This window comes from Plectropomus leopardus, chromosome 7 (genome assembly GCF_026936395.1).
Source record: "Plectropomus leopardus strain MGB_pleo_1.0 chromosome 7, ASM2693639v1, whole genome shotgun sequence".
NCBI classification, from domain to species: domain Eukaryota; kingdom Metazoa; phylum Chordata; class Actinopteri; order Perciformes; family Serranidae; genus Plectropomus; species Plectropomus leopardus.
In genome coordinates, this window is record NC_142182.1 from 8,805,093 (window position 1) to 8,820,732 (window position 15,640).

Here is a 15,640-nt window from a genome sequence, read left to right on the forward strand (position 1 = left end):
TCAGGAAAATCTCCACTGAATCATATGACTATGACAAACTGCTAAACATATCACAGCTTCTGTTGTTTTTTTTGATATTTGGAGCGAACTCCGGAGCCATCAGCTCGTAATAAGTTACAAACCTGTTAACCAGCAACAGTCATCCTTACAAACAAAGAGTTAATGATTAGAGATGAGCTCATCTCACAGTCGTACCTCCATATCCACTGTACATGGTAGCTGCGGTGGCTGATGTCAAATGTTTCTAGCGAGGGGTCCACCCAGTTCCAGACACAGGCGCTCAGTCCTCGCTCCGGGGGGACTCTTAGTTGATGTGCTAACTGATCTCTCACTTTCCTTTCTACCAGCTCCCTCTTTTGGGCTTCTAGTTCACTTTTCTCTCGATCCCACTCTAATACCCTTTTTCTCTTTCCCCATATCCTCTGTCACAGTTGTTAATCCTTCGTCCACTCACCTACTGATCCTCTCTCACACACACACACTGATAAGAAGAGGAGGGGGAGGAGGGGGGAGGAGGAAAAAGGAAAAAGCAAGGCGGTCCTCCCTCCTCTTCTTCCCTGCTGACATCACCAGTTTTCCTGCCCCTCCTTCTCCCTGTTGAACATATTGTTTCTGACCACTCACTTCATCATTCTTTACCCGACGTCCTCCCACCGCAGTATCGATATCCAGTTATTCCAACAATGTGAGAAATCACTGCAGGTTGTTTTAACCAACATCTGTGCTGATTTAAATAGTTTTGAGGATTTTCTGACGCATTATTTTTGAGGAAGAAGCTCAGGGGCATGAAAAAGCCTGAAAACAAAGGGTCCTTTTTTGTGTTGGCACAGAAAAGTCGTGTTTCCACCAAACAGCATGGTGTCCTTCGAACCACGTCACCTGTATGAACTATAGACCGTATTTAAAGATGGACACCATGACCCCCACCAAAAAAGTAACTTTTCAATCTCAATTGCCCCCTGGTGTCTGTCTGCAGAATAGGTCATAAAGCTCGCTCCCTCATATTAGTGAATGGGACATAGGCCAAACAAAAAGCCAGAAGTAAAACTTAATTTTTACCAAAGATGGCTCCTGTCACCAAAGGTAGTTCTCATCACCCCAATGTTTGTTCAAGTGATCATTTTTATTGTAAGTGTGGTTTTAATGAGTTATCAGATTATACAAAAAGGGTTTTTTGCACCACTGTGACAGCCGATCTATGCACTCACATTCAATGGAGCTGCTCGCGATTGGTCGGACAGGCGTTTTGACGGGAACTCTCACATGGTGAGTTAAGGGAGTTTTCGGACCAAACCAGAGCTGGTAACAGTTATAAATGTGTACTTACTAAATAGATTACTAGCAAGACTAAATGGAGGGTTTGGGTGAGATTTAATTTGTCATCAGTGACCAAGAGAAAGCTGAATTCAGAGCGTGTACATTTGTATTTCTCTCTTTAATAAGGAAAATATTACTTTTCTGAACAGTGCATGGGTTTCTTTTTTGCATTTATTAGTCTGGAGAGCTGAAAGTAAGTAGCAAACTCAACATTTCGGGCATGGGGGGTTTGAGCAGCACACTTAAACCATCATATACTGTATACCCCGATGTCATGTCAGTAAAGCATGAAGTTAATATAATATCACATACTGCCCAAGCCCAGTTCAGTGACTGGAGTTACTGAAGCATTTCAGTGGATGGTGGCTTTTGGGAGTCTCCTGATTTCAGCTGCAAAAGTGAACTGAAATGTTGTTCTTTGAGTTCAGAGAGCTCAGCTGGATTAACACATAATACACATAATAAACAGCCCCTAACACCACCAACCCCCCACACATACACCTGCTGCTTTAAATTAAACTTGCCTCCAGTCACCCTATCAATTTTGACCATTTTCTGCTTAGTCATCTGCACACACACACACACACACACACACACACACACACACACACACACACACACACACACACACACACACACACACACACCTTGCTGAAATGAAGCCACATTCTCTGCATTCCCCTCATATTCCTAGACCAGGTATGCTCGTTTCCCATCAACTTCTCGACATCTTCCTCCACCATTTATTCTGTTGTTCTTTCACTTTTTTTAACATTTGTAGATCTTGAGGCTCAGCTCTGTTTGCGTGTTTTTATATGTAAAATGCTCCAGAATATAAAGATGTCCTGCAGAGTTTTCTCATAGTCAAACAAAAGTTGTTTTTACCTTGAGTGTTATGTGTGTCCTCGAGGTCCTAACAAAAGTATTGGATTCATTTCCTTCCTCATCAATCAGGCCGAGTTCAGGTCCTCATCAGATTTTTTAAAGTCCTTTAAATCCAACATTGTTCATTAGCTTGCAGTGCATTACTGCATTTGTGGGCGTATTACCACGGCCGGTTGACTGGTGGAATAGTATGAAACCAGTGGCAGGTGTGTGAAAATAGTGCATGTGTGTCCTCGTGCACAAGACAAACAAAACAGAGGCCCACTTACATAAAGCTGTTTCAAAGCGCGAGGTCAGAAACTCTGCAGGATTCCTTCACTAACTCTCACTGAGCACACAGAGTTTTGTTTGCCATGTTGATCTGTTAAAAACATTGAAAACCTCTGTTCTGTATAATGTTGTAGCTCAGACGCACCTGATCAGAACTTCGTTTTAACGTGGGAAATGATGCATTTTGCTTTTCACTGTCTACATGTGAAAACTTTCAGAGGCTGGCCCAAGATTGTGTGACAATGACAATATTTGTTTTGGAAAATGGACATTAGAATTTGTATATTTGCAAACTGTTTTTGGCTTTGTTACTGTTTGTTAGTTAGTTACAGTTAATGATTGTTGTATACAAATGTTGTCATGTAAGAAGTTTGATATCTACAGTTGGTGTTCAAACAGTCAAGAAAGTGGAACAAAAAGAGAAACCTCAGCAGGGGAGGATTTCATAAACACAAGAATCCAGAAAATTTAAGAGATTCATGGAGACTGGCACAGCATAACACACACACACACGCACATTCACACACACATGCACACATGCACACTCACACACACATGCACACACAGCTGTAGTCATCCTGATGTAAAAATATTCTTATCTTATTCTAACGTAAGGCTGACAGTCATTCATCCATCAACTAATTCAGGTTCATCATGTGTAAAACTTCTCTCTCAAGATATCAAAACTTAGAATTAACAATAAAAACAGTTGAACAGTTTGAGAAATTCACGTATCTGCTTTCTTACTGTGAGTAACACTATCAGAATCGGCCAACATGCTGATTTCTGCTGGTATCACAAACTTTTTTTAATTGACAAAGTGAACATGTGCAAAAAAATTTTGCACAATGAATAAATATTACATATAGAGAAAAGCATTGTATTTTATACCTCCTATATCTCCATCTGCTGGTGGGCCATTACCATGAGAATATAAGAATATACATAAATGATACCTAACTAAAATTATGTGGGGAAAAAATTGGATATATCAATATCTGTATGGACTATCAGCCAAAATAACTATTGACATATCAAATAAAAATCCAATATCATGCATCCCTAGTTACACTGATACCACCTTCATGTCTGTGCGCTAAATATGAAGTGATCTTGAGCAGCCAGTTGATTTAGCAAAAAGACCAGAGACGGGGAGGAAGTGCTTGCTTTGCTTTGTTTAAAGGAAATTAAATTCACCTAAACCACCTAAAAAACCAAGACAAGAGACCATTTTGCAATGGGATCACTCCTGATACAGACATCCGCAACTGGAAATGAATGGGGACGGGGCGTAAAGTGGAGGGCCCCTTCCCTACTTTCTTCCCCTCCTTCTGGCCGCCTCGTTCAGACCACACCCATCTTTGAGCTTAGCCTTCATTTTGATCTCAACCACACATCTGCAAAGTTTTGTGAAGTTTTTGACATTGTTGCATTGACAAAATCAGTCCACAGACACACAAGCTAACAGAGTCAGGTAGACAGACTGATATAATAAAAACACCTATCAAAATACCCAAAATGGCTCCTGTAGTAGTGGCTCCACCAGGACCACATTCAACACATTCTCAATCCAAACTGGTCACATGGTGCGGCTCTGTCACTTATGGCATTTAAGGAATCCTTCTGCGTCAGTTGTTTACACTCTGGGATGCCGCTACGGTGATGTCAACAAATGCACACATTATGTTTACACAACAAGATCACATGGCAACCAACATGGACCGTCACGATGGTTAGGTTGAGGCAAAAGAGACACATGGTAAGGTGTAGAAAAAACCCAAACCTCACATCCACACACGAAGCAAACACTGTACTTCTGCATGAAAGTCGGTTGTTTGTTTGACCCTTCCAGCACCGCTCCTGCCCACCCTGTAAATGCACTCGTGCTCCTTATATTAAATCATCACCAGCAGCGTTTCGTGTGATGCCATCCTTCTGTGTTTCATGCACACGCAACCACTTCCATCCTGCCACGTTCTCAAGTGACGCCGCCTTTGTATGTATTATTTGGACACACCTGGTGCCGTCCGGTCGTCTGCTGGCACACAAAAACAACACCACCGCTTCCATCTGGCTGTGTTCCAGGAGGATGCAGAAGGTGGATTTTGGAGTCACGCTCGAACACCTAAAGTACTGACAGAACGGACGTACTTGACGAGTTTGTAATGAGACCGTGTTGCCACATTTTGCCATGAAGACACACAAGCACACACGCATGTACACTCACACACTCACCCACCCATGCAAAACAGAAATGTGTATAAATCTTATGTTTGGGAGGCGTTTTGTGCCAAACTATTTGTCAGTTGGGACCAGCAGAGAATCAAGAACTGTGCTAGAGCATTTCTATCCTGGTTGTCTGTGTGACCTGTTTCCTATTCCCTGGATAGAGTTATTTTTAACTGTATCCAGGGAATGTTAATAGAGCGTTATAATGTCCCGCTTCATACTTAAAGAATTCACACTCGTACACTGATGCCCTGGTGCGTGCCTCACCCTCTGCTCTGATCTGTGGAGCTGATCTCCTGCAGCTGGTAAAAGCTACACATTAACAAATAAACCAGCTGCCTTTTACTCACTGCCAGCTGATTGTCTGATAAACTTCTCCTCTGAGCAGAGACTGTGCTGTCATAGCTCAGCAACCTCAACTCTCCAAAACAGCAACCTGAAAAAGGTGTGCATCGTATCCCTACGGTTTCCTGGTTGGAACACGTTTGAGTAAGTGTGTCAGAGATATTACCCAATCAGCAGCAACATGTACATAAATAAATGCCTAGTAGATATTTCCTTATTGTTCTTTTTTTCCCACACTTGCTTTGGCAAAACAAACGTATTTTCCCCATGCCAATAAACTCCCTTTAAAGCAAACTGAATTTAATTAAGGATGCATGATATTGGATTTTTTGCGGATATCGAATTTATAACTCATTTGGGTGATAACCGATACCGATGTCATTATATCCACTTTTTTTCCTCACCTAATTTCAGTGATCATCAAGCCTCCTCTGTGGTGAAATTAACATCATATTATGCATACTCTTATTGTGAAGGCCCACCAGCAGATGGAGACATAAAATATAATTATTTTCTATATATGTACGATTCAATAATTGTGCAAAATAAGAAAAATACTTCAACTTAGTGTTATAGTTTTTCACATGTTCACTTTATTAATGAAAACATAAAATATGAGTTTATGATATCGGCAGAAATCAGCCTGCAAATTCCAATATTTCATCTTAAAGCCAATATCTGCAAATACTGATGATAATATTATCATGCATCCCTTAATTAAGCCTGTACGTATTTAAAGGCGATGCACTTGTGTCACAGATCAGGGTGTTCAAAATGTCACTGTTTCCCTTTAACCCTTTGAAACCTGAGCAAATTGGCTTTATTTTTTTTTCCCAAAACATGGGACTCGGGCAATGAGCAACAAATGAAGAAATGATCCAAAGAGTAGTAAGAAATTTTTAAAAGATACAAGAAAAAATTTGGAAAAACAAAAAAAAAAAAAATAGGTAAAAAAGGAAATTGTCCCTCCTTGGATTTAAGCATGCAGGGACAAACCCTGTACTGTACCGTACTGCATTATAAGCCACATTTACACTGCCTGTTCAAGGCAGAAATATCATGCCGCCATGCCGCTCCGTATATAACATCTGATCGTGGAAAGGCGGGAAAGTCTCGCCTCTGAGCTGGAACAGGAGGTAGCAACAGTGCCGTAACGAGGTCTGTGTAAAAAGTAAAACCTGAAATGTGACCACGGGTGGCACGGGTGTGACATTTTGATGGCGTGTTTATGTTTGCAGCCCATCGCGGGAGTTTTTAGAAATTAGCGGCTGATTCAAAGAAGAACAGCAGCCGTAAATGTTTGCAAACTGGAAAAACAATGAGATTCAGGAGCTGTTTACCCTCTGAGCAGAGAACGAGATCAGCCGCCATCTAACAAACGAGGTAAATTATTTTCATTTACATGTTATGCCTTGGTTATTGTCTAGAAAGCGTGACCGACACATATATTATATGTCATGCTCGAGGTGGACGCTCGTGTGTTAAACATCATGCCTGTCACGCCTCTTTTGATTGCGGGATGCCACAATGCAGCGTATAATCACACACTGCTGCATAAAGTGGGACGTTGTTGCGGCTCTAGAGCCCGATCTCTGTGTAAAAGCAGCTAAAAATATATGTCTGATAAAGAGACACACCTGCCCCCCTCTCTCTCTTTAAAATTCGGACCGAATTCCCGTCAAATGGTAAAACAAGTCAGTGCTGATGGGAGTTTGTAAACAGGAAGTGGTGCTGGACTTAACTAGTTGATAAAAACAAATGATTTTAATCATGTTTCATTCTACTAAAGTAGAATGAGCTTGGTAATGACCCGACAGACTGTTCCTACTTCACTAAGCATCACATGACTCTGTGTGTGTGTGTGTGTGTGTGTGTGTGTGTGTGTGTGTGTGTGTGTGTGTGTGTGTGTGTGTGTGGACCCCTGTGAAGTGGGGACTTTCTGGTTAATCTCCAGCTGGCCAATAAGCTGCTTAGCTGTCACTGGAGTGCAGCGGGCTAATTACTAGTTTGTAGCCAGTCTAATATGGAGTCACACACACACACACACACATACCGAAAATAACCTCTACATTAATACTCGTGTTAAAACTGATTCCAACTAGGACTTCGAGTTTAGTTCGCAATGTATCAAATGTGACAGTTGTACTTCCTTTTGAGTATAAAAAAATAGAGATTTCAGTGTCACAGAAAGTCCAAAATTGTACCCAATGTTGTTTTAGGTGCCGAAATTTACCTTTACAAGTGAAAATGTTATGTGTGTGTAATTTACATCAGTCATGTTAATCTCATTTTATCTGAATTTATACATGAATTATACATAAAACAATCCCCGCTGCACCTGGGTCTTTACCTCTACACTGTTACAGCGAGCAGGACGTGCGCGCAGGTAAACTGTGTCATTATGTTAACCCTTCATGGAGGGTTAAGCTGCTGCATGGGCAGGTAGACACACAGAGCAGATGCTGTATGGGTGGTTTAATCTGTGACCACAACCTGTTGATAGTGTTACAAAAGCTTCAGACCAAGACGGAGGTAACCGCTGACGACGGCCTCCAAAATGTCAACGAGACTCAGCGTCTTCGGCTGTGATTCGAGCTACATGTAAAATCATTATTTCACTGAGGTTAGAGAAGGAAATTAGAATTTAAGAAGGTTGTTCATTTTTGAAACATGTAACATGTTTTTCCCTGGTTACAGGGGTTTTTTGGGGAGTTTTTCCTGAGACGATGTCGGGGTCAGAGGGATGTCGTGTGCTGTAAAGCCCTCTGAGGCAAACTGTGTTTTGTGATAATGGGCTTTATAAATAAAACTGAACTGAACTGAAAGTGAGAATGAATGTTAAATATAGATGTATTTCAGTTTTGGGAGTCAAATTATGGAATGGACTCAGTGATGAGTTGAAATGCCGTTGCTCTCGGTTGAGTTACTTAAAATGTAAAATGATTATATAAATAATGGAGGATTACAGTTTAGAGTATAATGTGTTTTTCAATAAATCATTTGTTTTGTTTCTTTGTTGTTCCTGTTATTTTGGGTTATCCTTTGGTTGAATTAGGATAGGAAAAAATAAGCCTTGGGCTTCAGCCTTTTTCCTTTTTCGGTTATTAATTTAGAAGATTTTGTGAAGTAACCCGTTTCTCATCATGTATGTAACTGAAATAAATTATTCAATCACTCAATAAATTTAGTCATCCTTTAGATTTACAAAGAAATATTTTGTGCAGTATGTGTCATCGTCATCATCATTCAAGTTAACGTTTGTGCGAAATTTAAAGACATTTTCTGAAGGTGTTTTTGACATATTACATTCACGAGAATGGGTTAAACAGACGGACAGACACACCTGAAAACATTATGCCAGACACGGTTATCACTGTTACGGAGGTATAAAAACATATTTGAGGGAATCTTAGAAAATAAAAAAAACATACATGCAAAAACACAGCAGACTGAATACTTTGAGTTGGACACTATTTTACGTTCATCTCACAAAAAATGACACAAGAAGGAAATTTCAGATGCTGAGATAACTTTTGCAATGTCCACAATCAAAGAGTGCAAATAATTAATATCTCTGTATTTAATAAACATAATTTGATAATCCATAATACACAAGACAATAAATGCTGTATGTCTCTCTCCCGTCTGTTGCCCTGGCTTTGGTCCAACAGGCAAAAGGCCTGTAATCCTTTTATAATCTCTTTCACCTGAACCATCTGCATGTGTAGACCAGAGGTGGAGAAGAGGACACACACACACACACACACACACACACACACACACACAAACAATCAAAGTGACAAGCTTAAAAGGTCACAAAAAGTTCCTAAATCAGCACTTGTCAACAGGAATGAGGAAGCTGTGGGGTTACAAGAAGACGAGATCGGGCAGGGCAGATGAGACGAGCGGGAAAAAATGATCCGACGGGATCAGCAGGGTTTTTCCTGCTCTACACTTCTCCAAGTCTGCTTTAGATCTAATCTAACCCATGCTGTGGTTTCTTGGTTTGGAAATGTAATATATATATATATATATATATATATATATATATATATATATATATATATATATATATATATATATATGTTCTTACTTTCCCCATAATCAAAAAGGCTTAAAGGAAATGTTAGTCAATATTCTTTATTAAATCTTGAGCATTTTTCTAAGGGGAGCTTTTACTAATTTCACATGATTTATTAAATTCATTAAATTCAAATTAAAGTCACTCCACCGCTCTTTTCTTTCCTTCACCCGCCCATTTGTCATCTGCACACTTAGCACTTATTCATTACCCTGACTTAATTTCTACATGCAGAACCTGTAAATGATAAAATAGATTTAATTTGAAAAAAAAAGGTTAAAAAAAATGAGTGGATATACATAACATAATTTTTAAAAAATTAAAATTAAAATAATTTAGTTGCATTACCAATTTAATTGGGGAATTACATTTAATGAATACATAAAAACATGTTGATTTATATAAACTAAATTAGTGCAAACTGTTGTTTTTGTAGGCATTAGTTTTTTACAGTGAGTGAAAAAGAAATTACTAATAGCACTATTAATATACATCATAAAGAGTGAGCAATGCTGACGGAAAATAACAGAGCAGCTGAGTTTGTGTCATGTCAATTTTTAGTGAATGCAGACTCAGCATTTCCTGTAACTGATTTTCAAAGCAAAAGCCTTTCAGGGACTAGACTACAGTCATTTTAACAGTACCAGCAACCCAGGATCAGTGCTGAAAATAACAAAATCCAACCCTCCAGTGACCAAACTTCCCTCAGTCCGATACGCACTTACTTTTGGAGAAACAGAACGACAGAAGGGTCAGCAAAAGGCTAAAGAGCGCTTTAGTCGGTGCAATATATGATTACTGCTACAGCTCTGTTATTAGGAACCTGCATGAGTCACTCTGCACAGACACACACACACACACACACACACACACACACACACACACACACACACACACACACACACACACACACACACCGAGTGTTTGTGAGTCAGAGGTCATGTCAGGTTTGATAATCACGGTGATCCAGCTTCAGTCTGTTTTCTTACGGTCCCACCCATGTGTACTTACGACCAATGACTATTCCACTGTTCTTGACCACACACAACAATAATTAACGTTTAATCCCAATATTGACCACTGCTATTACATAAACTACTTATATTAAACATTTAATCAAAACACTTTCCTTAATTTGGTCATTTTAGTGTCTCCCCATAAAAAAATATCTAAAGCGCTGACTTGTTCTTACATAATTATAGGTCAGTCTTCTGACATCCTTTCACTTTATCTTTTAATATTCTCTATGTTTTGCCAGACTGGGTTATGTTAGGTCAACAACAAAACCTCTCAAAACTACCTCACATCCACAGCCCGAATGCTTATATTTAGAAAACTTCCTTTTGCAAACCAGTGGTCAGACTTTGATGGGAAAAGCTGCTCTGCCTCACTCACTCCACAGTCACTGCTCAGTTTTCTTCACTCCACGCAGAGGCTTGAGGAGCAGCATAGGTTTCGTGATTTACAGCTGATGAGATGTCAAAATGAACAGGCCTTCGGCAGTGATACTCAACTTATGGCCCGCGGGCCAAAACTGCCCCCCAATACGGTGCAGAGCGGGCCCCGATCTTTTTCCAATTCACAATAAAAAAACAATTGATTCACACTGGAAATTGTGTTTATACTTTTAGTATACATAAGGAGCCAGAGCGCACAAAACAGCTCCAAATAGAGCGTGTTTATCAAAAAATGACAGCGATTCTAGATAAGCCCCAAATGTCCTAAAATCCTAGAAATGTTCTGAAATCCTAAAAATGTCCTGAAATACTAAAAATCACCTTAATTGCTAGAAATGAGCAAATTTCCTAGAAAGGTCCTAAAATCATAGGAACATCCCCAAATCTTGGAAACAATCTAAGTACAGAGAAACGCTCTATAATGTGAGAAATGTCCTGAAATCCTAAAACTGTCCTAAAGTCCCAGAAATGTCCAAGTTTCCTAGACATGTCCTAAATTCCTGGAAATGACCTAAAATCCCAGAAACAACCTCAAATTCAAGAAAGGTCCTGAAATCCTGAAAATGTCCTAAAATTTCTTAAAATCCTAAAAACATTCGAAACTCTGAGAAACATCAGAGCACTGTCATGAGTCTTCCCTTAATAAATGTTATAATGTTCAGTTTGTATTGAAATGTTTAGAGACAAGTTTAAGGCTCATTTTGTAGTTTCAGATGCTATTAAATTGTCTCATCTTATACTAAATGTTGATTTTAATATTTTACATTACATGACTGACATAAATGGGTTGTGCAAAATATTAAAAACACCAACAACTTCCTGCCTACATCTGGAGGACATAAGATATTCTTTGTCTAACTCTAATTCGAAATTTGTAAAGATTTGGGGGCCCTTCGTGTATACATCAGGCAACAGGGCGCCTACTTAATGATCGCTACATTTTTGTGGCTGGAGTACTATTAAGGTCCATGTTACATGCTTTAACTGTCTAAATTTAAAGGACCTTAAGTGTGTTTCTGCTTATTTGTTGTTGGTCCTGGTGGTTGAATCTGGTTTCCTGTAGCTACCTGCCTTTGCTGGATTTTTTGTGGCATTAGCATTGGGTAATACCTGCACTGTCTATTTAAGTATGCATGTACAATATATGATGTATAATGTATTATATTCTGTACATACTGGCCTTTTGTTCGGGTTGGGGGTAGGGACTATGTGTCTCATTCTCTTTTCCTTTTTTTGTGTGTTGTTTTTGTATTTTGTATATATCTAAAAACCTAAATAAAATTATTTTTAAAAAAATTTAAAAAACACCAACAACTGAGTGTACAGTTCAACATGTAACAGGCTCGACAGGATCTCCTCGGACATAAAGTGAATTCTTTACATACTCTGCTGTTTAATGTGCAGGTTCGGAGGTGACAGCTGATGTCACTGGCACCTACAGACAACATAAGTCCAAAGGTCCTTCCATTATTTAGCCATTATACCACACCTCAAACGATAAGCTGTATACTTCATTAAAAGTTAGGGCTGGGGACAAAAGAAACTTTTGGCAAAATTGACAAAAATGTTATTTTTATAGAAGTTGTCAACTAAAGCTTTAAATATTGAGTTTTTTTTGTTTTTTTTTTTTAAAAAAACCTTTTTTATGCTCTAATTAATACAATTCAGATGTGAAGGAAATAAGTTGCTGCTTTTATTGTGGTGGTCTGAGTAACATGACGTCCCATCAGTTTCAGCCAGCACAGCATAAACTTACCAATGGATCAGCAAACTTATTAGCAAAAAAGCACACGAAAATTACCTGGAAATTAGTTTAAAAAAAAAGACAGAAAAAAGGAAGTTAAAAAAACGAGGAAATGACCTGTAAGAAGTGCTTAAAAGTTAGAATGATTTTGTAACATAATTTTAAAAATGTAATAATAATAATTTTAATTTTTCTCTAGCTTTTTAAAAACAATTTTACTAATAATAATAATAATATATCTAATAATTTATTGCAATTTGTGAAACATTTCTTTACCCTTTTCTGTGTTTTTGTAAGAAATCACATCAGTTTGCTCAGGTTTCATCAGTTAATAAATACTTGCTGTCGCTCCAGATTTCAATGGGTTGAATAAAGCAGATTTCACACAGTCAGGTCGGAAAGTACTTCGCTTGAATAAAATTGCTAAAAATAAGGAAAAACGTATTAGTTTATTTGCCACTTCTCTATGTAGTACATGATGTACTTGCTTTGCAAATATGCCTCATTATATTAAGTGTCTAGAAGTGTATGATTTGATTTCTCCCCCTAGTTTGGTGTTAAAACCGCAATAAATCAGAAAATCAAATCGCAAAGTGCAATCACAATAAACGCCAATACATAAATAATAAATGTCAAACTGCAGCCTCCCGAAAAAATGTCCCAGGCTTCACAGCACCGTCTATCTGGAGAGACAAAGTCATCTGCTGCCATTCTAACTTCAAATGTCCAGAATACTTCAGTGTGTAAGTGTCTCTATGTGCATGATTGAGAGTCTGTGTGCACTAATTGGCTGTTTGTCCATGTCTTCAAGGAAGTCCACTCCACCAGAGGAAGTCATTAACTTCAAAGGACCATGTACAAGTGTATGAGTGTGTGTTCATGTGTGTGTGTATGAAAAAAGGGACAGAGGTCTGAGGCTGTCCTAAAAACAGACTGCACGCTGGGTTAACCATGTCAGGTTGCTTTTGGGGCCTCAGAGCTGGTTTACTGTTTGCAAACACGCGTACAGACACACGTGTTGCAAACTGCTGCTCTCTCTGTGCTGCTTCAGTTCCCACAGCTTTATTTTATTTAATAATTTAACCAGAAAAACCTCTTGAGGTTAAAAATCTTATTTTCAAGAGTGTCCTGGCCAAGACAGGCAGCAGCAGAAGTTACCAGCAGGCAACATGGAAAAAAACAAAACAAAATCAAAGTATACAACTTCACAGCAGAAGTATAAAACACAGAAAGAACACAAAATGAAGCTACCACAAGGACTAAAAAGTATTTAATATACGCTATATATAAACCATAAAAACAGACAATTAAAAGACCAGTTTAAGATGCATCTGGATATTTGCATGTAGAAGACAATATGTAAAAGTCCTGCAGGAACCAAACACTGCAACTGCAAGTCTTTCTGCACAACATTTCCACATATGTGGCGCTGCATACTTCTGGAACAACATTTAGATTATCCAAAAACATTTAAAAAAGTAAATTAACACTCAAAGCAAAGGTGGCACGTTTGCTCTGACAGAAGAGAGAAGAGTGAGACATGAGAATCAGTCCATACTTTTACATGCACGGTAATATTCAATTATTTTGAACATGCTAGTATTCCCAGTTTGATATCAGCCATGTAACCAGCATATTCTGTTTGGTTATTCCAAAAAAAGGCCTCATTCAGGATGTAGCTTTTTCCAACTAAAACAAGAGGAATATATCATATTATTCTGGTTAGAGGAGCATTCTTTGGACATATTGGGTGTTTACGGCCAATCCAAAACAACACTGTAATTTTATTATTCTTCAAATGTACATTTTATTTGCCAAATGTTATGCTTCTTTCTGAGTTAATTATTGGAATTTTCTGTTAGTAGTTCCTCTATACAACAATAAGAAGTTCTTGGTAAATGAGTCATATTAGACCGATCCCAACTTCTCATGACGTACATGACTCAGAATTATGCCAGTCAGATCAGATTTGGCTGTTCAACAGGAATATTTGACGATTCATTTTGATTTCAATGCAAAGGTTTTTTCTAACAACGGATTGTAAAGGTGCAGGAACATTTTTTTTGTTGACAATACATATCAACCAAAGCCAGAAACTGTATCCTATTAACGTTTATTCACAACTTCTTCACCTCACAGTGCGGTCTATCTCCCTCTGTGCCGCTGCCTGCATGTCTGCAGCTGCAAAGAGTAGCGTGAAAGTCAAGAACACTCACTCTGCAGCAATATCAGGAGACCAACACTGCACAAATTAAAAAACGACTGCTCAACTTCAAACAATCGGTCTTTCAGTGATGACTCGGGCCTCTGACTTTCAGGAGAAAGCCCTATGAAACAGTGAGGGTTTGAAAAATGAATCTGCTTCACGTAGAAGCACGAAAAAGCTGCAGCCTGAGCTACTGATTATCTCATGACTGACCGCATCACTAGCTATAGGGTTGAGCCAGAACGAGAGCAATGTGCCTTTGAGCAGAGTGCAAAGACGACAAGCATGCATGACGATGTCAGCTTGTTTATCTTGCAAGCATTTCCGACATTTGTCAAATTTTTTTTTGCTTTATAGCCAAAAAAAACACACCTTAATGTGTCGTACACTTGCAAAACTGCATGTACACACATAGGTTTGAAAATGAGTGCCACATCCTTTATGTCTGAATACAATAACTGTTGAATGACAGTGTCTGCCCTCTGCACTGTATCTGTTTCATGAAGCTTGTTAGCTCAGGCCTGATTATTAGCTGAATTAGGTCTCCTAACAGTGAGAGTCCTGCTTCAGCACAATGGACCCACTGTTCACTCGGTTCTGAGAGAGCGACGCAGAGAGAGCGTGTGCGTGGTTTTGAAGGAGCATTCCCACAGTCAGCCTGAATGAGTTTGTTTTTCTCACCTATTACAGCAACTTTTGGAGCCTAATCAAACACGACTGTGTGTTGTTTTCTGCAGGCAGAATACTACCGTCGTACGAGCTGCATTTCAAAGCTATGCCAAGAATGCTGTCACTCAATCTGGAGACAGAAAACTCGCTGGATGTCAGAGCGTGGGGGGGTCGGGGGGATGCAGAAGGGCAGGTAGTTATTTTCATAATCATTAAATCAATATATGACCTATTTAGTTTAGTGTTTGACAAATGATTAATTGACTGAAATGTTTATTTCGAATATGCAAGAGCAACAAATGCAAAAGAAATCCCATAAAGGCATGTTAAACAAGAAAAAAATAAAACATCAAGTAGGTTGCATACTCGAAAGGAGTAAGAAGGAGTCAAACTTATGTGCTCTCACACTCCTTCTCCTTAAATTAATACATAACTAA

At 38.8% G+C, this 15,640-nt stretch overlaps 1 protein-coding gene across 3 annotated transcripts in view; it reads right to left on the minus strand.

Annotated features, from left to right (window-relative positions):
* ripor1 (RHO family interacting cell polarization regulator 1) overlaps nucleotides 1-15,640 on the minus strand; it is a 61,269-nt gene that overhangs the window by 43,961 nt on the left and 1,668 nt on the right. For 2 of the 3 annotated variants that reach the window (XM_042496933.2, XM_088079805.1), the window contains exon 1: nucleotides 196-473. The exons of the other annotated variant lie outside the window; for it this stretch is intronic. In XM_042496933.2, the coding sequence (XP_042352867.2) occupies nucleotides 196-214 (19 nt within the window). In that variant the 5' untranslated portion in view covers nucleotides 215-473. Of the gene's footprint in view, nucleotides 1-195; nucleotides 474-15,640 lie in introns of those variants that run through there. 3 annotated transcript variants of the gene reach the window in all.